At 46.5% G+C, this 26,447-nt stretch overlaps 1 protein-coding gene across 8 annotated transcripts in view; it reads right to left on the bottom strand.

Annotated features, from left to right (window-relative positions):
• LOC119456537 (WW domain-containing adapter protein with coiled-coil homolog) overlaps window positions 1–26,447 on the bottom strand; it is a 214,299-nt gene that overhangs the window by 75,764 nt on the left and 112,088 nt on the right. For 5 of the 8 annotated variants that reach the window (XM_037718372.2, XM_037718377.2, XM_037718381.2 and 2 more), the window contains 2 exons: window positions 25,128–25,307; window positions 12,845–13,045 (listed from right to left, as the gene is read on the bottom strand). In XM_037718372.2, the coding sequence (XP_037574300.1) occupies window positions 12,845–13,045; window positions 25,128–25,307 (381 nt within the window). The remainder of the gene's footprint in view (window positions 1–12,844; window positions 13,046–25,127; window positions 25,308–26,447) is intronic. The other 3 variants (XM_037718410.2, XM_037718418.2, XM_049664768.1) reach the window with 2 other exon arrangements.

The raw sequence follows: 26,447 nt of genomic DNA, 5'->3' as shown, positions 1-26,447 counted from the left end.
TGCCAACAACAGCCAACTGGCCTTTATTTAAGATAGGTTGTACATAAAATCAATGCTGATGCTTACTATCCTAAAAAAACTGCACACAGCAACAACATTACCGACATGGTATGTACAGGGTTCGTACACTATTCGACTCCAAATTCATAGGACAATTCAAGGATGCTGAAGGCCAAATTTCAGAGAAGAGGTAACAAGCCTTATTCATGCACATGAACAAATATTAAAATATTTTGCATGGCTACAATTTCTTGCAGCTAAGCAGCTGCAAAGTTGGACACGTGCTTCAAGGTCTTCAGGTGGCTTTTGATAAGACTTTCCAACTGCAGCAATATCAATCACCTTCTGGCCCATTGCACATTTCATTTGATGAGGGTTACTAGTATCGGTCTGCACCCGGTTATGATGATCGTCATGTTAAACCAAATAGTTAAAACCTCCAACCATTCCTAAAGCCCAGGGCTCAAGAACCCAGCCACGATGGCCGTGATCTGAAGCAACAAACAACGAAAATGGTGACCCAGCTTGGTTGTTTGGCCTGGTTTTGTACAGCTGCACAATGGCAGTGGTTATGCAGCCCTATCCTTCCGAACTACCATGTTTATTCGTCCAAGGCCCACCCTTGTATAAGGCCTGCACACCCACATTGGAGCTCGAAAATTTTGTAAAAAAATTCCGGCAGAACCAACATTGGGTTGATATCTTTGTAAGCACCTCTCAGCACTCTTTCTTACTTAATGGGATTAAGCAGTTTGTACATAAGGAGGTTGCGCACAAGCTTTTCCTTGTACCCTTGATGCTGCCCCATCTATGCTGCCGCCCTCAATACAGTGCATCGTTCAAGAGCAAGTTTCTGAGGCGCTACCCACACCCCTGCAATAGCGGTGACTGCTCCGCTCACCTGCGCCAGATCCGTGGTCACGCCACGGTCTCCACTTACCTACGCCGAAGCCGTGGTCACAGCTCAGGCTCTACCCAACGCCAACTCCTAAGTGACAACACGCACCTTTCTTGCGTCACCTCAATCTGTGCACCAGGCTGTTCGTCCATTCTCACGACCGGCACCACGTTTTCAAAACCCGTGGCGCACCCCTTACAACTGCTCCATACGCTAATCGTGCAGTATCCCAGGTTACGCATGTAGCGTGGTGTTGCCACCGGCATGGATTTCTCCCTCTTGTGAGGACGTACGTCCATGTAACTACGCTTTTGCACCGACACCGCAGAATGCTTTGTCTGGTCTTTTTGCTGGCTCCTTCAACTCTCTGAGACTTCCAACGCATGCCGGTCGCCTTCACCACGTCCCCGTTCCCTTTCCCTTTCACCAATTATGCAATGCCCTCAGCCTGCCCCCGAAGAAAACTAGAAGCCAGAGTTGCGGGGGCAAGAACTGCACAGCTTTCTAACTTTTCAAGACCTCGTTTGTACCCCTCCAATGTTGTTGCCATCTGCGTAGAAGGTGTGCCCGTTCTAGCCCTTGTTGACACGGGAGCAGCAGTGTCTGTAATGACTGAAAAACTGAATTGCCATAAACTCCGAAAAGTAACGATGCTGCGTTTTGACTTTTATATTTAGCACTGCAAGCTCACAACGAATCCGACTTTTCGCGGCGTTATTAAAGATGTTTTGTACACCGCCGAGTTTGTTACGCTGTCGCAATGCTCCCACGACATCATACTGGGCTGGGACTTCCTCTGCCTTCACCACGCCGTCATCGACCGCATTCGCGTCAGTCGTGTTTTCGCCGTTGTGCGACTTCGCTTTTGTTGACTTGCTCACTGCCTCTGCCTGCAAAAGTGTTTGTTGCCGCCAACCCAGCAAAACCCTCTTTCTCATCTGCTCTAGTACCTCTTTCTTGCGATGTCCCTACTGGCTCAACTGTACTTTTACAGCGTAAGCTGTTATGGGCTAATTCCAATAGCCGTTTCGGGTCGCGATGATGCCGCCGTTGGCAGCCATGTAACCTTTATCGCCGGAAAAGCGAAAAAAGTACCCGATTTTCGCCAGGATCGAACCCGCGCCCACTACGTGGGAGCCAGATACTCTACCACAGAGCCACACAAGCGCTTGCTATCGGGCTGAGGTAAATACCCTAGGCAAATGCAGGTTGAGACGACGCAGCGTCCGCAGGCGACGATATGCGATTCAGACGAGGCACGCAATCAACGCACTCCCGAGCCTCCGCCAGTATAGTGGCGCCATCTAGTTAAGGTGCCTGCAAACGTGGCACGCCTGACATGTAAGTTGCAGTTGTAAGGCTTGATCGGGCTCAGCGACTGCTGTGAAGAGAGCATTACAAGCCGCAGCTCGCCGCCGACGCCGGGCAGACAGTTCAGATCATTCTCGTCAAAACTAGGCGAACAGACTGCCGCGAGGACCCTGTTGAGCATGGTGCCCAAATTTGAGCTACTCTTGAGCCGCTCCACCAGCTTACGCTGTGACTGTGCTGCGTGTGCCGCGCAGGCCTGTGACTTTTGCCCCTCGCAAGTGCTTTCTGGTTCCTTTCGCCGTAATGACAACTGACAATACTTCCATTGCCATCTACGTTGCCAATCCGTTTCCCTGCTCTTCCACTTCACTGCGGGGCAAGTGGCTTGGCAGTGTTGACAAACTCAATCCCTTTACTACCTACATCGTTCCGCATTACCCGTCTTCTTTTCAACTTGACGCCATTGAAGCTTCCGTTCTACCCTCTCGACCATTCTTTACCGACGCCCTTTCTCGATATGTCGACGCCCACCTTGCACAGCAGCGTGCACAGCTCATCTCCTTAAAGCTTTCATGCCAGCTTCGATTACCTACAACCATCTTTGGTTTGTATTACAACTGTAGCTCACCACATCGACACTGGTCTCCAAGCTCCGTTATGTCAGCGCCTATATTGTGTGTCAGCCTGAGTGCCACATCATCACAGAACAAGTTAATGACATGCTTCAGGGCAGCATCACACAGCCCTTGAATAGCCCATGAGCTTCACCAGTTGTTCTCGTAAAGAAAAAGGACGGCTCAATAAGGTTCTATGTTGAATACCGCCGGCTGAACAAGATCACATGCAAGGACGTCCATTCGCTGCCTTGCACAGATGACGCCCTGAACTGCTTACAAGGAGCTGAATTCTTTTCTTTGTCAGACCGATGGCTCAGGCAGACCCCCCCTAAAGCATCCTTTGTTACTCCTGATAGCTTATATGAATTGAATGTGATGCCATTCGGGCTCTGCAATGTGCCTACCACTCTTAAGCGTTATGATCGACAACATCCTTTACGGCCTGGCCTCAAGTTACCTGGATGATATTGTAATTTTTTTCACATGACTTCGGGACTCATCAACAACGCCTAGAAACTGTTCTCACTTGCCTCGGTTCCGCTGACCTACAACTAAATCTAAATAAGTGTTGCTTTGGTGCTCGGAAGCTGCTTATTCTTAGACATGTCTGTATCACAAGATGGCGTCCTTCCGGATCCAACAAAACTATGTGCCGTTTCCGAGTTTCCTAAACTGAAGACAATGAAAGAACATCGCAGCCTTTTCGACCTTTCTTCCCCATAACAATATTTTCATTACATCCATATCTTTATCTCCATCATAGCACCTTTCACTGATGTTCCCCGCAGCAGCCGCAACCTTTTGGCATAGTCACCAGCATGCAACGATGTATTCAACACACTCCGCCACCTATGATCCTGCGAAATTTTGATCCACTCGGCCCGATTGAAATTCACACAGACGCTAGTGGGGTTGGCCTCAACGCTGTGCTTGCCCAGTGTAAACCTAGATTTTATGACTACGTTGTTGCTTACACACACCGTTTGCTCACTTAAGCCGAAGCCAATTATTCAGTTACAGAAAAAGAGTGTCTAGCCATCATAGGGGCCATAAAGTTTTGCCCTTACCTTTACGGACACTTATTCGACGTGGTTACAGACCATCAAGCATTACGTTGGCTCTCCTCCTTGAAAGATCCATCTGGTGGGCTTGCCTGTTGGGCATTAGAGCTCCAGGAGTAGGACATGCACATCATTTACCAATTGGGACACAAACATTCTAATGCAGACAACACCCTGTCTCGCTCACCTCTCCCACCTGGTGTTGAGACACCACCTGTGTACATCTACGACGTGTCCTCCTTAGCCATCACCGACATGCTTCTGGAGCAAAGAAAGGACCCCTGGCTTGCTTCCCTTATCGACTTGTTGATTCACCCTTTGTCGTGTCCCGTGTCACGGGAAATACGTCGTCAAGGGTTTGCTATACCTTCACAACTATCTTTCCGAAGGACGGCAATGGCTCTTGTTAATTCCCCATCATCTATGCTCAGACATATGCACCACCTTCCACGCTGACCCACAATGTGCACCTGCCGGAGTATTGAAGACTTAGACCCACCTTCGCCTCCACTACTATTGGCGTGGAGTGTACTGCTTTGTTCACTGCTACGTCCATTCTTGTCTTGCTTGCCAGCAATGTAAGAGGCCTCCGTGCCGTTCAACCGCTCCACTACAGCCGCTGCCTTATCCTGCGCGCCCCTTTGATCGCGTCGGCATCAACTTGTACGGACCTCTTCCCATCACTCCTGCTGGCAACCGCTAGATAATCACTGCCATCGATCACCTCATGCAATACACAGAGACTTCACCATTGCCATCTGCATCAGCAAGTCATGTTGCCTCTTTAATTTTAGAACACATCATTCTACGGCATGGTGCACAATGTGAGCTGCTTAGCGACTGAGGACATGCCTTTCTGTGGGACGTTGTCGAAGTGATACTAAAGCAATGCCACGTTCACTGAACCACCACTGCTACCATCCTCAAATGAATTGACAGAACGATTTAATTGAACATTGGGCGACATGCTGGCGATGGACGCGACTCTGACCACTCAAACTGGGGCCGTGTTCCTCCCTTTGTAATGTACGCCCATAATACTGCCACGCAGACCACCACTGGATTCTCCCTGTACTTCGCCAGTGAATTATGTCATTGAGCCACTTGAGCCATCTTGAGATCAACGACACCAGGGGGTGAGACCGTGCTTACGAGCTGCTGCCCTGATGTCGTCGTGTCCTGTCCCTAAGTCGCCAGGATGGCTCTTTTCCGGAGGGGAAGTAAATTTAGTCGAGAAAAATACCTCTATTTGGAGAAGCAGAGTGCGCTGCTCATGCAGGAAGAGGACGATGATTCAGAAGTTCGAGACTCGCTGTTTTCTGATGATTCACTTACTGCAACTGCTTATAAAGAGTGCTAATCCCAAACATCCCATTACAGTGGCGTTAAAAAAAGACTTCTTGAAAAATATACAGGCATGCTGGAAAGCCAATGGTAGCCAAAGTGCGTGCCATGAAAAAAAAAAAAGGCGCAGCAGAAGCATCAGCAACCTCATGCTGCTATTTCTGTGCAAGACAAGGCACCTTGATCATGTTCACCGATAACAAACAAGAGCTAGTCACTGTTCTAGAGAGTCTTGAAAACAAAACCAAGAAATTCACCTAAGGAATGATGTAATTTTTTTGTCATCCTTTATGATGTTTGTCCTCACGGTTTCCTATTTGTTATGCAAGGTTTGTTATGGTTTGTTATAGGTTTGTTATTTGTTATGCAAATAAAAAACAGAATACAGTCCGCTGTATTTATCAACAAATTCTAATACTGTAAAAGAGCATAGAAAAAGAGATAAATAAATATTGCTCTCCTGAGCAAAGATCACAGATACATATGGCGGGGAGCGGGGGGCATGCATCTCTGTTCTTTTCAAGGCACACCGTTTGAAAAGGTGCCATTTTACAATTGGGACACTGCTGTGCAGCTCAACATGATAACTAAAAAGTCTGGCAAGTACAAAACATTCTGCATGGGAAGCACGCGTGTCATAAACAGAGTAATAGTGTATACAATATTTAAAGCAAAAACTTTACACCATAGTAACCTAGTAGGAAAAAAACCTTAAAAGGACCCTGAAACGATTTTGATGATATTGTACAAATGTACTGAGTCGTTAGAGTAGGTCCTTCTGACCATTAATTGACGCATCTAAGAACTCCATGCAAAGCGTGTAATTTATTATAAGGTTTTAAAAAGGTACATCGCTACCGATCGCAGCATGCCAATCGGCTGAGTTTTCAGCCGCCCCTGAACAAGTGAAGCGATTTGACCATATGACGTCAGTAGGGCGAGCTATCCAATTGGCTGCCCAGGATGCGTCCTCAATAATTTTTCCAACATTATGGTGAACAAATGTTTGTAATAGTCCCTACGTGTCTACTAAATTTGTCCGAACTGTTTCTGGGACCCTTTAATTCTGGTGAGTATTTGCGAGCTTTCTCATTCAAATAAAAATATATTCAACTTAGATTTCCTCGAATACTTGTCTCAAAGAAAATTGCATTGGCCCTGTACAGTCTCACAACCCTGTCAGTGTAAGTGCACTTCAGCATTAGTGTCATTAGCAGGCTGTCACATGTAAAGGTTGAGTGGCACTTGCCAACAAGTGTGATTAATTGTGAACAAATTAAACAAGCTTTTCTTCATATCAGATATACCTTAAGAAGCCCCAAGTTTCTAAAAAATGCATGATTGCAATTTAATTAGCAAGAGTAGTCGCGCATCATGCAGTTACAGGTGTATTTTGTGACAATACAGAACTGCCAACGTTAAAATTTGAAAAACAACACAGCGGAAGCCAAGAAGTACTAAAATTCGTTGAAACATACTAAAATTATTTGATTATTCAATACGTTGAGTGTTCATTAAAGATTAACAGACTTTGTTCTCTAGGGATGCTGTGAACAGGCACTCTGCTCCATATAGTCACAGCAACAATGATCTGTGCTGCAGACAAGCCAAAATATTTAGAAGTTTAGTAATACAATATTAACGAAACAGCTGTTGAAAATTTGATGTCATTATACATTGGTTCTATCAGTTGATTTTGCTGCCACACAGGTACGCCCGTATAATCAACGGGTCCAAAAACATGGTTCGTAAAGAAACCACGCTGCAGCTGTATTTGGCTTCTTTTTTTTGAAAATGGTTTTGCCCTAAACCATACGTAAAACAAAAAAAAAAATCGTAAAATAACTGTGTCAATATGACAATCGCAAACAAATGGAAGAAACCAGGCATTTTACGATGACATCGTAAAAGTTAGCAGGTATGAGAAGGGCATTTGTATTTTACAAAACCTGCAAAAATATTCTGACGGGGATAAGAATAGGCAAAACAAAAGGGAGAGAGCGAAGCCGAGATTGCGGAACAACCACCACACGAGCGCTTCTTCGATCGTCGTCTTCCTCCACTTGCTGGTGCCTTCTCAAATGTATGGGAATGGTTTATAATATATGACCCCTACTGGTGGGAGCGCCATCTCGGTGCTTAGGGAAGGAAAGGGTTAATGTCGAAGAAGTAGGGCTAGGGCCTCTGACGGGTGACGTGAACGAAATCACTAGGTGGTATGGACGATGACGAGCTACCATCCAACGGAGAACACTGTAGGGGCTAGAGCGGCTAGTCAGAAACTTCGAAGACAGGCCCATGTGGCGGGACGGCGTCCAAGGAAGGACCAAAGAGCCTGAAGAGAAGTGAACGGTTCTGTGGTGGCTGTAATAGCAGGCCTTTTGGGAGATCTGCGAGGCAGAGACGATCGCGTGCAATCTGGCGAGTGGTTCGAGCCCTAGCAGCAGTATCGCGAGTGTACTCTGTAGGACTGTCGGCAGCTGATGGCAGGAAAGTCTCAAATAACAGTGTTGGGTGGCGGCCAAACAGGCAGAACGAAGAAAAGCCGGTGGTGTTGTAGCAGGACGAGTTGTAAGCGAATGTCACATAAGGCAAAGTGATGTCCCAATCACGATGATCGCACAAGTTTTTTGGTTGCTAGATTTAACAAACAATAAAACACACGAGGCGCGTGCAATCATAAACAGTAGCCATTTGCCACAGCAGCTTCCCCACGATACACACCCGCTCGTGTGAAGATGCTGGCACACACTCAATTTCTTATTCCGGTACCAGCAACCACCTCCCGGGTCGCTGCACGCCCCACTGACAACAACTGCCACCAACCCTATTGCAATAACCATCTTCAGCTATTTCACAGTGCGTGAGGCGTAGTGCCATTGGAAGCCTACTGGACGCTTTTATTGGCAGTAACTAAAACCGCTTGCCGTTCCCTGCTACACGTGGCACGAAGTGTGCATCATATTTCGCTCTGGCGGAATCATAGGCATCATATTTTGGTGTCTCCCACCAGCTGGATTTCATTTCCGTTTTCCGTCGCCGTCTTAAAACACTCGCAACAGGAAAACGACAATGTGCGTCTCCGGTCAATGGGGCCTCACCAGCTAGACGTGCATTGGCATCTCGTGACACAACGATTTGCTCGGTGTGGGCATGTGAAAACTTCTGGCCAAAATTCCCCCCTTGAAGAGGTGGCTGACCCAGGCCGAATTCGAAAAGTGCAAAAGTAAGCTTGCCAAAGCCGTAAGAATGCGCATCTCTGGTTGCTTGGGCCCTACCAGCTCTGTGCATGTTGGCGTCTTGTGCTGCAAATGATTTGTGCAATGCTTCGCATTACGTAGATGTTCCCTTAAGTCTGGCAAATTTTTAAGTGACTTTGGATTATGCATTTCCCCGGTTAGTGCATATTTTCTCGCCTATCCTACTAAGGTTAACAGAGGAAGACTCATCATCAGTGTGCCCTCCCTATCAGATAAGGATTTATTTGAGCAATATTCATGACAGAAGCTGCATGGGCCCTGTACAGATTATAGTAAAGGCCAGCTGGCTGTTACCATCAATGACCGATAGGCTTTACATTGTTGTACCTGAATAAATGTTTTAAGTCGTGCCTTGGTGTGTCTTTCCCTCTGCCTTTCAGGGCAAAAAAGACACCGGACAACAACATTATTAAGCAACCCAAACCACCTTATATGCCACATATGTTGGATATAATTAAACAAGACAGAGTATTGTCGCAAGGGCAATTCAGCAGTGAAGAAGGTGCAGATAACTGGTGTTGGATGAGGGCAAGGAAGTCAATGTGACCAACGGCACCGCCAGCAATGCGTGTGTAGCTTTGATGCTGCATGAGTACAGCCCTGCACAAATGTACCACTCGTCATTGGCAACGTTAATAGAACTCCGCCTTTTTTCTAGTGCATGCATTGCCAAAGCAGTGTAAAATGAATATATCGATGTGCATAGGCACCTTGCACAACAACAGCAAGCAGATTTATTTATTCAGTTAAATTGGGTAACATAACAAAAGCTATAAGCATCGTTCATGTGGCAGTTGTGCTGGATGAACCATTCCACCGATGCTGCATCAAGCCATTTATCACCTGTTACCCAGCGCATGGCTTGTAGCTGGCAGATAAGTCATCAAAAGGACAATGGTCAACTTAATGTGGAGGCCATCAAACAGCCAAAATGCAATAGCATCTCCAACTAATCACTTCGGAGCACTCCAGCAGAGCCACAAATATGCAACACTGTGCAGGCCAGAAACATCAATCTTGAATTACTAAACAAGCACAATTTTAGTGATCATAAGCATGTGCTGTAGGCATAAAAGTGCAGAGACGTTATCACATTAGCCCAAATAGATATGTTTTTTTTTTTTTGCAAAAACGTGTGCACACCTCTGCACCACGCGGCCAATGAGATCAGGACCCTTTGCACATGAGGGGAAATTTGATTGTAGCGCCCCTAGCTAAAGAAAGCACTTAGTGCTTGAGGTCCACTTATTCAAACAGTGTTCAAAAGTACCTAACTGTTCATAATTTTCATGCAAATCCTGAATATCTTTCCTACAGTATTTCTGAGTTAGTTCGCACTGTCAGTTTTTATGTTGCTTATATATTACGGAAGGTATGTATCAAATTCTCATTTCACAATGAACAAACATTTCTAACATATGGACTCAAAAAGCAAAATAGTAGTGTAGTACAGTCAACGACCGATTTTCCGGATGCCCGATAATTCGGACGCCTTTGCGTAACCGCCACATACCCCATAGAGTCAATGTACAAAAATGTAAAATTTCGAATGTAAAAAACCTTCGCCGTCCAATTTTCCGGACTTTTTGCTAAGACCACAGGCCTGAAACGGCATTAATTATAGCCACCACTGCTGCCATTTTGATTATCTCGCCTCCTCGAACTGGCGCTCTGGCACGCAAATCCGCTGGCAGCCGTAGCCCCCACTGCAGCAGCGCTATGCCTAGCTACTTCTGACGTTCGCTACCAAGCTTCTTGCTGTTCGGTGCCGTGTTTTTTATTGAAACAATTTGCTACTGTTAGCAATGACGGCGACTCCGCCTTTGTAATCCTCGCCAGTCTTGGAAGCTCGGAAAGCACAAAGCGTTGCATAATGCTGGTTCCCGATAGCTTCGCCTCAATACAGCAGTGTTACGCAGTGAAGCATACCAAGAGTGGGAAGGGGGGGGGGGGGGGAATTGTCACGGGACTCGTTTTGTATTCCTTAATTATACATGCGTGCACCCGCCATCTTCGATCGCAGTACGAGCTACGATACGCCTAATACATGTACTGGCAGGCCTTCAGAGCTATTTCGGACGTGCCAGTGGTGATTTGAGCCCTTGGGGGCAGTAAAAGGCATGCATTAGTTTTTTTGGACTGCCTAATTTTTTGGACATTTTCGCGGCCCCTAGGGAGTCCGAAAAATCGAACGTTGACTGTATTTCTGAGGGACAGATAGCTGTACTTTTTTTTACTGGTTGCAGGCTAAAACTGTGCAGAAATTCATTGTTATTGCAGAACCCACGTCCTGCAAACACATTGCCACGCATGCAACTTTCTGCAAATGATTGGTTTAACATTATCCTCACTATTGCTCTTGTACACAATGCACTTGCTTTACCTGAAGCTCTGTGGGGGTTGTCAACCAATTTGATAGTGAGACAAACACTAGTGATAACTCTGGAATGATGTATAAATAGCCGACAGATGTGAGCAGAGCAATTTGACAGTGTGATCACCTGAGTTCTGTTTTCCTTTCTGGGCACAAGTTCGTCCAATACAGAGTTTTACTTCTCTATTCACCTTCCTGCCTCTTCAAAGTCGCTACACTGCGCTGGTACTAAGTGGATGTGTTACCACAAGCACCACAGTATCTTTCCTTCGGTCACTGCAGTCTTTGCACGCCAAGCCGTGTAAAAAGTGGTTAGAGTAGTCAAATTGTGCACCCAAGTAAAGATATTTTCCTAATACGCATAGATACCCAAATGTGCCTAGATATGATATTACCTAATAATTACGCAATTGTTACAAAGATAACTGCAGAAACCACAACACGAAAAACAGAGGAACACATAAAACAATGCAGCTGCTTTGCTACTGAATGTATCCATGAAGGCTATGACACAAGAGGTGAATAAGCTACAGAAAAGAAGCAAGCAGGAAAGAACACAGTAGCATGATGTGCAAGTTGCCATCTTCAAGAGTTCAAATACTATTCCATTTGCTTTCACAAAGCTGTTTCTGTAATGCTAACTATGAGCAGTCCTCAAAACTGTTCATACACTATGCATAACAATGCACATGAGCAGAGCAAAGGCAATGCAAGCAATTCGGGCCACGCAATGGCGTGCAAATTTCACATATTTTGCTACAGCATTAAGGCAGTGTTCCAGTTATGCAATTTGGCAAGCACACTTTACAAAATGGGTGCCAGGCAGTGGCAGCTCCTTCCGAGTTAAGTGAACTTCCAACAATATTGATGCTGCGACAACCACACAGATGCACTCTTCACTTTTAATAGGTTTGGTCAAAGTGCTGTTCTCTTTGTCATGCTTTTTCCAGGCTACACTGGTTTTCATCCAAGTATCAAAATCGGCTCCCAAACCACCTGAACAACATCTCAGCTACCCAAGGGAATATTTATGGATCCCAGCAGGTAAGCACAGCATGTAGTGCATGAATTTTGCTTCACTTCACAGTTCCAGAGAACCTGGACAGACTGGTTCACAGGAGAACCTGGACTAATCACCTAAGTTATTAATGTTACAGCACCAGAGCTGTATATGAAGTACAAATCCATAATATTGCATGCTCCACAGTTGAATTCCTTGGCTACAGTTTCTTGGCTACTTTGTGGGCTACAGCCCACAATGTCTTTACACTTGTGCGTCATAAGCAAATGTAGGATTAAGAACCACATCAAAGTGTGCTGTAAGCACTAAATGAGGAAATGGTGTACACCTGTAAGTGTTGTAACAAACTTAGCGTCAAAATGCTATTTCAACAACACTGAAGATAATGGTAAAGATGAAATACAAAGATGATTTCACATGTGCAAGTATTGGAACATGTACGCATATGTCGGTGCTTAATATATGAAGTGATTGATGGCCACGATTTTAACACTATCTCTCATATATAGAGCAGCCTTTTAATGCAAAGATGTACTCACAGTAATCACAAGGAGTCATTAAACACAAACAAGCTTTGCCAGCTGTATTATTGGAAGCACCAATTCAGGTGACTGCAGGCCCAAACCTTAATTAGAGGAAGGAAGAACATGCGACAAATAATATACACAACTAAGTGAAATGCCTTTATAGCATGCAAGGACTACAGCAGTCAAAGCGGCAGTTGTGAGAATGTCCTGGTACGTGGCAGCAACCCTTCTACCAACCCTGTGACTTCACTTAGTAGCCACTACGAACAGGCACTGCAGCCATGCCAGCTGGCAGTGCATGCACTCTTCCCTCATGCACCATAGGCACCGCTGTGTGCAGCCCAGACAAGCACATGCATGTGCAATGAGCCAGTCACCAAGCTGCGTGCAGTGCCAAGCAGAGAGAGCAATGTCGACTGGTCTTTGCTGACCTTCCTGCGGCGACATGTCATCCAGCTTGGGGAGTCCACGTGTGCCAGCCAGCTGCGACATCATCTTGGGCAGCTGGGCAAGCGTCACTGGCGACTGAGGCAGAAGCATCGGGGGTGCTGCGCGGGCTGGATCAGGTGTACTGTTTGGCGTGTTCCCACCTCCCCCTGGTGGAGAAATGTCCATGTCCTGTGTCTGCGCATCTGCAGGGCAAAGGCTATGAGCATGCCGCAACACAGGTCACAATACATTGCATTTTCTTGGAAGCTCTGCTGTCATTCACGACTTGGCTCCGAGAGAGGGTGACACAAGAATGTTGGATGCCATTCCCTCAAACAATTGAAAGTGGCTGTGACCAACAACCACAACAGCCACCAACATTTGAGCACAGTCAGTAGTCCGACCCTGGAGCCGATAGAGATAAGGCACTCAATTGTACCTTTCCTTTATTCCCCTTCTCAATTAAGGCCCACGCACCAGACAAACGTGGGATCATTCCTGTGCCACTTTTGGCAATAACGAGTTGTGAGAGTTGCTACAAGGACATCTAATGCAGCACTTCCAAGTCAAAGAAACAAGTAATATAGCAGGAGAAAGGAGGTACCAATGAAACCATTCTTGGCAGAGTTCGCCTGTCTGATTCTGCCTTATCTCCTGTTTACAGTGGAGGCAGGGGTGCAAAACAAGAGCCACCAGGGGACAGTAAGAAGCCAGCGTATTAGACAAATGAATTCTGAAGATTTTGCGACCCAGTCATGACAACAACATTGACAAGTGGAAATCAAGTTCCATGACATGCAGTGGCTAGAACAACTGGTGATCATCATCAGCAAGGACCACAACCTGCACCAAGATGTTACAGGAAGATTTAAGAGATTTACTCACACTGTTTACATGGGGAGACAGCAAGCAGGGTGACAACATGGTGCACTGAGATACCACCTCACCCTTTTTCTCATATGCTACACGGTAAGAGCTTCCTCTTGATCTGCACTGGCTCATAATATTATAGAGAAGTGCCTGAGCACATTAGAAGCCCAAAGACTGTTCTCCACATCAGTGCCAAAGAAGCACTTGAATTCATGGCTTCACATCAAGCTGTCTCAAACATTTTTTAGACGAAAATGGAAGGTGACCGAGAATTTTTTCAAAAGTTCCAAGAACCTAACGAACAATTCGGCCAATTCACAAGTTTACATAAGGGTCCAAAAATGTGTGTAGAACTGTGTGTGTGTTGCCTTTTTTCTCTGTCTTTGTCTAGGTGTGGTGCGCAATCTAATCAATAATAAATGAGGCCGACTGTATTTGAAAGGTACCTGACAGTATGTCAGGTACCTTTATAGATTACATCCTTTGTAGCAATTGCTACATTTGGGTGGATGTCTCATTTTCCCTTTAATTTATAGATTACACTCGAATACTACAGAGTGAACACAATTCTGTGCATAGCAAGAATTTCTTCCTTCTTATTTTGTGGCCCACAGACACAAAATGTGTGCAAAAAAGCTTAGCAAGCAAAATAGCTACTCAGAGAAGTGCCCGTGAGTGCGACCAGCTGATTCATAAAGCAGCAGCTAATGAAACCATATGGCATCGGTGCTGTCCACAATTTGTGTGCATTCCCCATGGTGCAAAGAATGATTTGAAATTATGACAAAACGTTAACTCTGAAGAAACTTGTTCTACATAAAATTACCTATTCTGACAATAAAGTGACTGTTGTGTGTGCACAAATTCGGCAAGTGCTACATGTAACCTTCACACAACAGGGGCATTGTTGTCAACTGTTGTGCGACAACCATGCATATCAGTCACTCTGTCTGTCAATGGCTCGGTTGATTGCTGATATATTAGGTCACACTGGCATCAGTCTTGTGTTTGCCTCGCATGACCAATGCTGATAACTGAAATCAATACATTTTTGAACAAATTACAGTCAAACGCCTTCATAACAAAGTGCTTGGGACCTCCAAAACCCTTCTTTATACAGGTCACTTCGTTGTAATGATTGCACACCATTTCTCACAATTGAGCAAGTTAAGCATGTCCAACTAGACAAAACCTTTATTGGACATTCAAGAGAGACTTAGTGAAATAGATAGCTTATTTTTTGTGCACACTTCGTCTGACAGGATGCGAGACTGCAGTCAACTTTGCTGCACCGAGGTTCATAGCATGCTCCACAGCAAAACATGGCAATGACGTCAGGTAAAACTACGGATCTTGGCTCGCTTGCAGGCTCTTCATGCCTATTGCTTTCACATCCATTTCACATACATGCGTGTCCTTTCCACCCTAGATGGATTCGAAGACTACGTTGGTTGCCAGTTACGATTGCATCATCATATCGTCATCAACTGCGATGTATTCATCAGACATCACACCTGCTACAGTGTACCAATTCAGCGATTCCTGCAGCAATGCAGCAGGACTGTAGCACTCGCTGACATCACAAATTTATCAAGTGCGTCGCTAGTGTTGGCGTTAGCGCTAGCGCAGCTCAAGAGCATGTGTAGAGGTAACAAACACCGTTATGTGGCGTTCGTCGTAAAGCAATAAATCAGCAATCGAGGATGCCTAAATTCCTTTGTTACATAGGCAAATTCGTTGTAGTAGTATTCACAAAACATATGAAAGACAGGAATTCGGCCAGGAAATGATTTCAACTCGTCATTATATAGGTCATTTCATTTTAATTGCAATCTGTTACATTGGTGCCAACCCCCAAAAGGCAAGAGCACAGCAGTGGGCCTCTTCGATTTTCGGAGTTGTGGCAGCCAGACGGCAGCCAGCTAGTTTCCGTCCCGATAGGAAGTCACGTGGGCTGAGATCCCAAGACAACCCGAAGCTGCTCGAACTTTGCAAAATCGAACGCTGTGACAGCTGGCCGCGGGATAAACGTAAACATCCTACCAGCATAGCAGTGGCCGGCATGGCCGGCGCGCACTCGGCATAGTCGGCCCATTTATGCATTGCCAGCTTGAAAATATATAGTTGAATTCGGTAATACGATCAGTTTTCCGTCATTTTGCACGTCTCGGCAGAGGACGTGCACTAGGCACCTCACTTTGCACAGCGCAACAAACGGCCTCCAACGCGTTGGACCCCAAGACGCAAAATCGCGCATATGGGATCGCGAAAGTGACCGCTCTAGGATGCCTCCTCACGGCGATCTTGTCAGCCACCAGCAACATTGATGAGTTGGCGTTTTGTCATCATTTTAAAAGACAGGAAAAAGCAGGATATTGGGTACGCGTCTTATACGCATAAAATTTCGTGCCGACATGTTTGAATTTGATTTCAGAAAGTTTGTTTCGGCGGATAGGGCTTCTCTTCTGCCCCTGTGCTGAAGGAGCTGGGGCTGCAGTTGGCACATGAAAATGCACACTGCCTGTGACCAGCGAGAAGTTTCACAAGAAAAATAGTACTGGTCGATCATGAGAGCAATAAGCTAATATACGTGTGGCCATTAGTCAACCAGTACATTCCTTTAACATCAACGGCCTATAGTTAGAACACATCGGTTTCAATCTGACAACCCAAGCATACGACGGGAGAGATGGAGCGAACACGGGTTAGCTGGAATGCCTTCGCAAACTATAGAAAAAGGAGATATCACCGCACATGCGCGAGAGTTGTGAAAAGGCATACCACCACTAAAACAAACCCAGAAGACACCGCAATGGGCGGGAATGAGCGTCTACAACTTCGCGGACTACAACTTGCTCGGAACATGATGCAGATAGCATGCACGCATTAACGAGAGCATGACACGCTGTTCATGGCCGGGAAGAAGCCTTCACAGTGGGACACACACACATAAGAAAGCTTCAAATGATTCGCCGCCATTTGAATGACAATACCTCGCAAGGCAGAACAGTGCGTTAGAACCTTAGAAAGATAACGCTAGAAGTAATGCGATGTGAAGGTGACGCGATGCGAAGGTGACCAAAGCCAGCTGGCTGAGCTAGGTAAAAGTCCTCAAGCGGCTGCGTTGCAATCCGTCAAGTCCCCACAAAGACGGCGACGAGCGCGCATCACCTCTTTTCGTCGTCTGCTAGCCAGAGCACTTCCAGAGAGAAGCCAGACCAAAATCGTCCTGGCTGCTTCTGGCAGCCCGTGGGTAGCGTTATAACCTGCTTGGCATTCAGTTACCATCTACAACAGGGCACTTTCGTGCTATTTTTTAATTACCTCATATACTGGACTAAGGGCCGGTGCGGCCCTTAGTCCAACATGGCAATTTATTTAAAAACATGGCAGTTATTTCAAAAATTGTTAAAACAAAACTGGCTTTGGGGCTCTTGCATGTTCTCGTGCAACAAATTTATGCTGGTTTTAAGAGGAAGTTTAGCTTGAGGGGCCTCCTTCTAAACACATGAGAAAGGAGAAATCGTTTTCCTCGGCAACCATTGCACTAAATTTGATGAGGTTTGTTGAATATAAAGAAAAAGTTAAAATCTAGTGACTGCTGGTTATGAATTTTTTATTTAGGTCGTCAATTTTTTAATAAAAATTGACAAAAATTGCAAATTTTCAGAAAACTAAACTATCATGTTTACAACTAACTCAGCAATAAAAATTATATCACAATTCTGTAAACTGCACCTAGTACATCTAAAGCAGATAAAATTTATATATTATAAATAGCTACTAAATAGACCACTAATTTATGGATAGAACTTTTGCAGAACCCTTGTAAACAATGCAACAAATTCACATAAAATATAAATTGACATAGATTAGTCCGCTTTGGATGCTCTAATGGAAGCAGTTTACAGAGCTGTGATATCTGTTCTAGGTGCAGAGCTACGAATTTGTCGACTTCGTGCTTTTTTTTTTTTTCAAACTTACCAATTTTTGAAAATTCCACTAAAACATTAACCCTAAATCGAAACTCCGCTTCCAACAGTCACTAGAATTTAACTTTCTCTCTCAAATGCTACAAATTTAATTAAAATCTGCCCAGTGGTTATCTCAGAAAAGTGTTTCTGCATTTTACATGTATTTGAATAGGCAGCATTGGAGTTGGGCCCGAGTGAAAGCCTCCTCTTAAGAATTTAAAAGAGTGATACCTTGTAGAAATACAAGGAGTCTGCACATGGCAACCACGGTGGCATAACAAAGCATTGCCTATGTGAAAAAAAAATTGTGTGCGTGAACAGTTAATGTAAGTTTAGGGAATTCAAATGGCCTGACAGATTGCGTCACTGGCAATTTCTAAAATCTTGCATGAGAATTTGCGTGTTCTTAAAGTTTCATCCTGATGGGAGCCTCATGACAAATCAGCAAAAGTGGATCTGTCTTGAATGTCGAACCCATTTATAACGAGCTCGAAAGTTCCGCAAAAAATGGCTATATCCAGCGTTCGTTATATATGGACTCGCTCTTAAAAATGCTCAAAAATAAACAGCACTGAAGCTGGCGTCAGCAGTTACAATTCTGCAGCACTTTGGTCCGAAAACCAGATTTTCAGTGTCATTCTTGTTCCATGTGCGTTACCGCACGCAGCTGTAAACTTCCATTATTGGAAACGTCCATCTAAAGAACGAAATGCGGCGCCATGTAGCTCTTTCAAAACGGCACCCGGTTCCCATCACCTGTAATTTCAGAACTGCAAGTGAAGCCGCCATTTTTTTATTCAAGAGCTTGATACATTTTACTACCAGCGGGACATGACTGTATTCTGCACACGAGAGCAAAGCGTGATGAGGCAGCAGTCACTTTTTTTACTCTTGTTGGGGGATTCACAGCGCTATGAAATATAGAGCACGCCGAGTACGCAAACGCGCAGCTGCTAATAAGCGTTGGAGTCGAGAGTAAGCACGCGGATTCCGCAAACGGCGCTCCGGCTGTGGGAATGCGACCTAACTCGGCTGTGCCGGATTCAAGTGATCACGTGACTGTTTGGCCCACGGAGCAGGCGGGATTTTGCCCTCGCATGTGTATCCACCTTAAGGGGGGATGTGGGTTTTAGAAAAAAAAATTTTTACTCTTCAAGATATGGTGCTGAAAAGTTGTACCTATATGCAATGATGCGCGCTTATGTTGAATATGTAGTACATTTTTGGTTATCTCCCCTGGTTCTAATTTTATATGAGCTTCCTTGAAATAATTTTTTCCGTAGGTTTGCAAAATATCTTATGCTTAGATTTCTCAAAATAGGGTATCTATAGCTTCTGTATGATTCAAGGAGTGCCGTAAGACCAGCCTTATTGCTCTGCCTTAACTAGAACACGAGTTGCGAGACTTCAAAGTTAAGCACCAGAAAAACACTCCTTCGAGTTTCAGCTTCAAAGCCACACAACTCGTGTTCTAGGTAAGGTAGAGCAATAAGGTTGGTCTTACGGCATTCCTTGAATCATACAAAAGCCATTGATACCCTATTTTGAGAAACATAAGCATCAGATATTTTGCAAATCTGTGCAGAAAATATTTAAAGGACACGCATGAAATTGCAACCAAAGGAGATAAACAAAAATGGACCTCATATTTGAAATAAGCACAAAGAATTACATATACATACGAGTTTCCAGTGCTATACCTCAAAGAATAAAGATTTTAAAAAATCTTCGGTCAAAGGCCCACATGTCCCCTTAATGGGACGAAATTTGTAGTGAAGAGGGACCAAAGCGCGCTAAGTTGGCTGATGCGGCTCCGTGAGCCTGTGGGCCAGCTGGTGCGCTGGGCTCTCCTGATACAGCATTACGACTTTTCAGTGCAGTATGGAAAGGGGAGCACCGACGTGGTAGCTGAGGTATCTCACGCCCCACTGTCTACCCGGAGCCTTCCTCCAGGTGCGACAGCCGCTACCGGGAGCTTTTGCGCCAGCAGGCGTCGGGGGCAAAACGAGCGGACCTGTTATTCCACTCTCCAGGCAAGCAGCGCACCCCAAAGCAGGCAAGTGGGGGAGCTTCTTGAACGCAAACAAATGATGCCGATGGCTACAGTCCCGAGCGGGACGAGACCAGACTCCCCTGGGAGAACTGGGATCGCCTTCAGCAGGCAAGAGCTACTGAAGGCCCAGCAAATTGATCCATTTTGTCGCGGACTGAGTGGCAGTCTCAGGGAGAGGGAGCACCAAGACGCTGCTGGTAGTGCAGCAGGCTGCCCAGGGGACCGGAACCAGTGTGTGTCACTGAGTCCCCTGCGGATTCATGTTTGCTGGACTCTGTGGACCCGTTTAAGGTGGTTATCCCCAAAAGTCTGAGAAGCACACTGTTGCAATCCTCTCATGACGAACCCTTTGCCGGTCATTTGAGTGGCTCCAAAGTTTTTGCAAAACTGAGCCAAATGGTGACCTGGCCTGCATAAAGCATGACATTTTTCGCTATTGTCGTTATTGCCGAATCTGTCAAACAGTGAAATCAAGAGGTGGCAAGCCACCCGGGCTGATGAAACCAATTGACAGTGAGCATCCGTGGCAGGTGGCCACCTGCAATCTTATAGGGCTTTTCCCCGGGATGAAGCTGGGGTTCACACACCTGATGGTAGTCTATCATTTTTCCAAGTGGGTAGAGTTGTTTTCACAACGGAAAGTGACAGCACAAGCGGTACTGGTGAGGCTACAGAAAGTGTTTTGTGGGTTCGGCTTTCCGAAAAGTCTGATTATGGACAACGCGTCCTATTACACCGCTTGGGTGTTTGGGGCTAACTGCGATTCCCTGGGAATTAATCACTGCACCCCTTCGCCCTACCATACCCAGTCCAATTAGACGGAGAGACTCACAAGAACTCTTAAACCAATCGAGCAGACCACTTGAATGAGCTCGCGTTCGCAATCTCAACCGCCGAGAATCGCTCGTCTAGTTTCTCTGCTGCCTTCCTCAATTTTGGAAAGGAGTTGGCCAATCCCATGACCAGTGTCATTCAACGCCAGCTTGGGGACGAGGAGACGTCGGCAGACTGTTCTGCTTACGCTTCAGCACTTTGAGACAGGCTTTGTCGGGCTCTCAGTAGAGCAAGGCAGAGTTTGGCGTCGGCCAGGGCCCAGCAGAAGGCTCAGTACGACCGGAAGCATTGCCATCTTTCATTTAAGGTAGGTGATCTCGTCCTGAAGCGCAACCACGCTCTTAGCGACGCAAGCAATGGGTTCTCGCGCCTCGCTCGCTCCTAAGAGTAGAGAAAGTTTGGTCTCTGCACGCGTACTTGCTGAAGGACCCCCTTCAAGGGAACTCAGCAGTGCCCATGTGGCCGTCCTGAAAGCCTTTGCCTCACGGTCCAACGAGCGCGTACTAGTGCCCAGTGGCATTATGCGCAAGCAACGGCGTACACCTGGGGTGTCGGACGACATTCGGACCACGCACTGGTACAATCTGAGGAAGCGGTCACCTGTGTGATTTCACGCCAGACGGCGGACTCTTTTGTGCAACCAAAGGCCCTCAGTATCATGCTTAGCCTAAGTGGGCTAGCTTCTTTAGGGCCAGTACACAAAAAGAAGCCAGTCCTAGCCCAGCTTGCTGGTAGTCTTGGTTATGTAGTATTTTAACAGTGTGCATTTTTTTTTTCGAGGATGCATGCTCAGTGCAATTATTGTTTGAATATTTGAAAGTGTGTTTAATTTACGCGTGTACAGCTTATATAGTTAAACTTATGTTCTTTTTTTTACTTGTAAGTAGGGTGGCCACAATTGTTTTTTTTTTCCCCCTTTCTTTCTCTTTTTTTTTTTTTCTTTGCCGAGAAGGGGGTAGGTAATTTGCACAGTCGTGAAGCACAGGGGGGACAATGGTCCCTTTGACTCGGTGGCGCACGGGGACGAAGGACGCTTTGTGCCTTCTATTGCACGGCACATTGTGGACGGCAATCAGCATTGCGGGGTTTCAGAGTGTTGCACAGTGGTGGCTGATACACTGAGGAATGTGTGTGCATGCGTGCATGGGGCCTATTGCTCATTGAAGCAACCAAAAGTTGCACCAACTGCTACATCAGATCATGGAAGGTGGACGAGGTCACTGACCCTTTGACGTTAGACCTAGAGCTTGGCTCTCTGCAGTAGCCACCGAAGTGCAAACGCCTTGCAACCGCGGTTGTGGCTGCCCCGACTACAGCAGCGTGGCCAGCTGACCTGGCAATGTCCTGTCCCATACGGCTGGAGTTCGTGACCGCCACCACCATGAAAGCAGCACTAGTCGGGCTCGCGAACAACTCCAATGTAGCAACGGTGAGCCCGTTCCTGTATTAAGTGGCCTGCAATCAAGCCTTCCCTCGAAACTCCTACGTCTTCAACCACCACCACAGCCCCAGACCTTTACGCGCAGTGTTCTCTTCGCACCCTGGACACTGACCCACACGAGCAGCAGATATTATGAATATTTCTCTCTCTCCCACACCCCCCCATTCACAGCGTCATTTTCTTTTGTTATAGAACCTATTATTTTTTTATTTTGCCACTATCCTTCTATGTATTTTTTTTTGCATATATAGTGCAAGAAAGGCTCAAATGTCTTAGGCACATAGCCCCTACCAACCGCTTTGACAGACTGGTAGGAGGGCAATTAAAGAGAGAAGGATGTGGGGATTGAGGTATGCACCGACGCCTTTGTGCGGGCATTCACCTGTTCTGCTGTCCTTAAAGCCAAACTACATGTACATGTGCCGCGGGCGCGACCACGCGCCTCACGCATGCGCAAATGATGCAGGAATGATCGGACACGTCAAAGCGCGGCGCGAGCACAGATATCTCGCGTTTACGCACGCTAAGAAATAGCGTGGTCCAACATGGTGGCACCCATGGCTCCCGCTTCAGTGTGAAATCTCGTGATGGCTATGTTCTCACTCACTTTGATCGCCATTAACTATTGAAATGAGCTTTCGCTTTCTCTAAACTCACCTGAAACGTTATGAGCGCACAGCGCGTCCAACTTATGAGATTGATCTGCGATTGCGGCGTCCGTAGGCCTAAAGAGACACGTCCGCATAGCAACAACAAAACAGTTGCAAATGGATTTTCTTGGCTTACGTATGTTTGGCCAGAGGATCCAGGCGAAACGATACAAAACGATGTCTAACCAAGGAGAAAATGTGAACCAAGTGGACGGGCGCTGGCTTGCGTATTGTAGGTTCAAACCACCATAAATCGCGAGGCGCAGCAAACGCAAGGCGCACGGGCACGAGCTTTCACACGCCAGCACGAGTACGTGTAGTTTGGCCTTTACACAACTCCCTGTTCCACTCACAACTGCTTTGCGGTGGGGGCGCTCACGTAGCGGCCCGGCTGCTGTTGGCTGCTCACGGCTGAGTGCGGGTCACTTACCTCTGGGACAGCACTGGATACATACATGCTTTCCTCTTGTCCGCCGACAACTTTGTGTCTAGGACTTGAGCTTGCGCACGTTGCCTTTGCCCGCGTGGTGAGCGCATACCTTGTGTTGATCCTATCCGGATGCTAAGCTAAAGAGCTCGCGCAAGGTTGTACCACGCCGGGCCACACTTCTCGAATGCCCAAGCCGAAGGGGATTACCCGAGCTCTCGCAAGTTGGCCCGTTGGTTATCACGAGAGCAAGTAGCATAGCCGTCGAGACTTTCCCTAGCGGCATGTCCCAGCTGGAGCCTGCTCCTTTACTCTCGTAGTGACCTGCTATAGGTGTCCCTGTCTGTATTTTCACCCTTAGTGTGGGACCCTTTTGGTTCCCGTGGCGCCCCGGGACTGGGCATTTGTGCAGTGTTGGGTGCCGCCGGAGACAAACGATCTTCGCTAACTCAGGGCAATACTGTGTTCTCGCTGTGCGTAGCACTCGATAGCCCCTTTGCTGCCTGTGCAGCGCGCGCTAGAGGCGACGGCTGACTCGTCCCTGTGGCTAAGCTCAAACCCGCGGTGTTCGGTACCCTGTGACACCGTAAGACCCCACAAGCTGCAGTTTTTTCCTGCAAACTGCACATCTCTAATTCAGCCCTTACACAAAGGGGTCATTAACAACTTAAGTGCTGCAATCACCATCGCTTGATAGACAAGATTCTACTGGATTTCCATTTCGAATGGCAGACGAAGCTCGACATCTACCCAGCTATCGAGATGCTTGCTGCGTCCTCAAGAAGTTAAGCAGAGACCGTCTCTAATTGCTTTGTGAAGGCCCAGATATCTACGGTTACCCAAGCTGGAGTCTCCGAAGACGAAGAGGAACCTTGAAACCCACCTGATGTCGCCGTACTGTGGGAGGCACTGCGCGTGAACGGTGAAGTGCCCAACGACTTCGGACTTGGCGACTTTTTGTATGCAGATAATGGCTCTGTATCTACAGGAGAGATCTTGAATGCGGCACTTGTGGAAACCATTCAAGATTGCGGTGATGGTAACGGTTTGTCTGACAAAGATGCACTGTTTACGTTGCCTACCGCGAGGAAGGTTATGGACGCGTGGGACGTTTTGCACCGTCATGTGAGCTTACAGGACGATGAGGCAATTTCAGATGCTTTACAGTCAACGACCAATTTTCCAGACACTCGATTTTTCAAACATTTCCAATAATTCAGACACCTTGGCGGCACCGCCACATACCCCTTAGAGTCAATGCATAAGAACGTCGGAAATTTCGGACGCAAAAAACCTTCGCCATTTGATTTTGCGGACTTTTTGCCATCCGAAACTGCATAAATTGAAAACGCCACCACCACCTCCATTTAGATTAGGTCACTGATTTCGGACCCTAGGGAGTCTAAAATTGGAGGTTGACTGTAGTTTCATTAGGGGGCCGCGTAACGTCATCCCTTGAGCGGAAACAGCAATAAAAAATCATGTTTTTTTTTTTTTTGCTAAATAAATATTTCAAAGGTGCGTTGACCAGGATTGACATCAGTCGCATTTTGTTTTTGCATGATCTATACAACTCTTTATTCGAAAACTGCATGTAATGAAAACATGGTTACAACGAAAAATTGAACTTTTTCAATTTCGTTTCATCCAGGTTTAACTATATTTGGAATTTCAGGTGGTCCCCGTCGTGACTTCATTATCAGTTGGAAACTCTGCTATTCCATATCACTAAAATGACAGAAATAAATTGGTATGTACAGGAAAGTGCTTATGAATGGCTAGTAGAGATGCCAGAACAACATCCTTCCACCTGTGTTGACTACAGCTCCCGATTTGTAGGATGGATGTAGCAGCATTTTGCCACTGCATCATTGTCACTGCGTGTCCACGCACTTGTTTGAAACTCGCAAACCAGGTGGAGGGCTTGCTGGGCTACGCAGCCATGCTCGGCATTAGCCAAAGGCCAGCATGAGCGACTACAGCCGATTTTGGGCAAAGGCTCCTGTGCTGACAATAAAAACCCAAAGACCACACACCTTTTCGAGGATCCACGTTGCGCTGCTGCAAACACTTGCGGGTGTCATTCTGTTGCCTTGTTGCTGGCTGCTGGTAAGCTCGGGTCGAACTAGACACCACAGAGTTGCTACTGCTGCTGCTGCTGCTGCTGCTACTGCTACTACTGCTACTGCTGCTGCCAGTGGAATGCTTCTCGTTCTCTGTAAAGGTACAGAAAAATAGGCTGCCTCAAAGGATTATTAACACTTTCCTGTCCATGCCTTTACCCATCGACACTTATGTTGTCGATGGTTTTCAACTTGAATTTTACCGCATTCGGAGCACTTATAGACAGCTAGCGCCATCCAGCGCATAAAAGAACTATTTTTCAAGTTTTGCTATTGCGTTTCCTTTTTTCACTGCGGGGGGATTTTTAAAGTGCCTTTTATTCGTGCTTGACGAGCGCACATAGTTTCCGACATGGCGTCAACATCGCGCGCAGCTGCTCCCCGGAAACGGAATTCTGCATCAGAATTTTGTGATTGCGGTAGCAGCGGAGACTCTGAAGATGATTTTGATTCATCCGACTAGCCCCGTAGTAGCCGAGTAGCCCCGGATCGTCGACAGGTATCTGCTGGTAAGTTCCGCTTTCAACTTCGAACTGTTTCACCGCGGATGCAATCAGATCTAAAGACATCCGGTGTGTTCTAAAGGTCGCGGTTCTAATCTGCAGGGTGTCAACGTCGTTTGGACAGGACCACTTGGCGGCGGCACAAAGATGTAGAGTTTTGCGCGAGAAAACGGCCGGGAGTTGACCTCAGCATCGCACTCCGCAGTGCCGCTTGGCGCTTCGTAACAGCCGTCGACTTCTTCACGCTGTTCTTCACGTCAGAGATAATCGCAGAGATATGCAACATGACTAATAAATATGCGTGGATGCATATTTTGGAGAAGCAGTCGTATAGTGAGAGAGACGGATCATGGAAAGAAGTGACTCCCGATGAGATGGAGAAGTTTATCGGACTTCTCATTTGCATGGGTATCGTACAAGTGCCGCGCTTGCACTGCTACTGGAACACGCGGAAATTATTTTCTGGTCTTCTTCCGCCTTCGGTAATGCTAAGAAATCCATTCAAAAAATTGCTTGCATTCCTCAATGTGTCCGACCCTGACAAGACAACTGCCGCATCCCATGGCAAGCTGCATCGCGTAGCTTCGCTGCTGAAGCACATCAACGCCTCCTCCGCTCAATTTTTCAGCCTGATCGAAGCCTCTCCGCTGACGAGAGGATGGTGAAGTCCAAAGGCAGATCCGGAATTCGACAGCACATGCGGGACAAAGTTATCAAATGGGGATATAAA

The sequence above is a fragment of the Dermacentor silvarum genome, chromosome 1 (assembly GCF_013339745.2).
Source record: "Dermacentor silvarum isolate Dsil-2018 chromosome 1, BIME_Dsil_1.4, whole genome shotgun sequence".
Taxonomy (NCBI): Eukaryota; Metazoa; Arthropoda; class Arachnida; order Ixodida; family Ixodidae; genus Dermacentor; species Dermacentor silvarum.
Note: the sequence above shows the minus strand (reverse complement) of the source record. Positions and strands in the feature narration are given on the sequence as shown.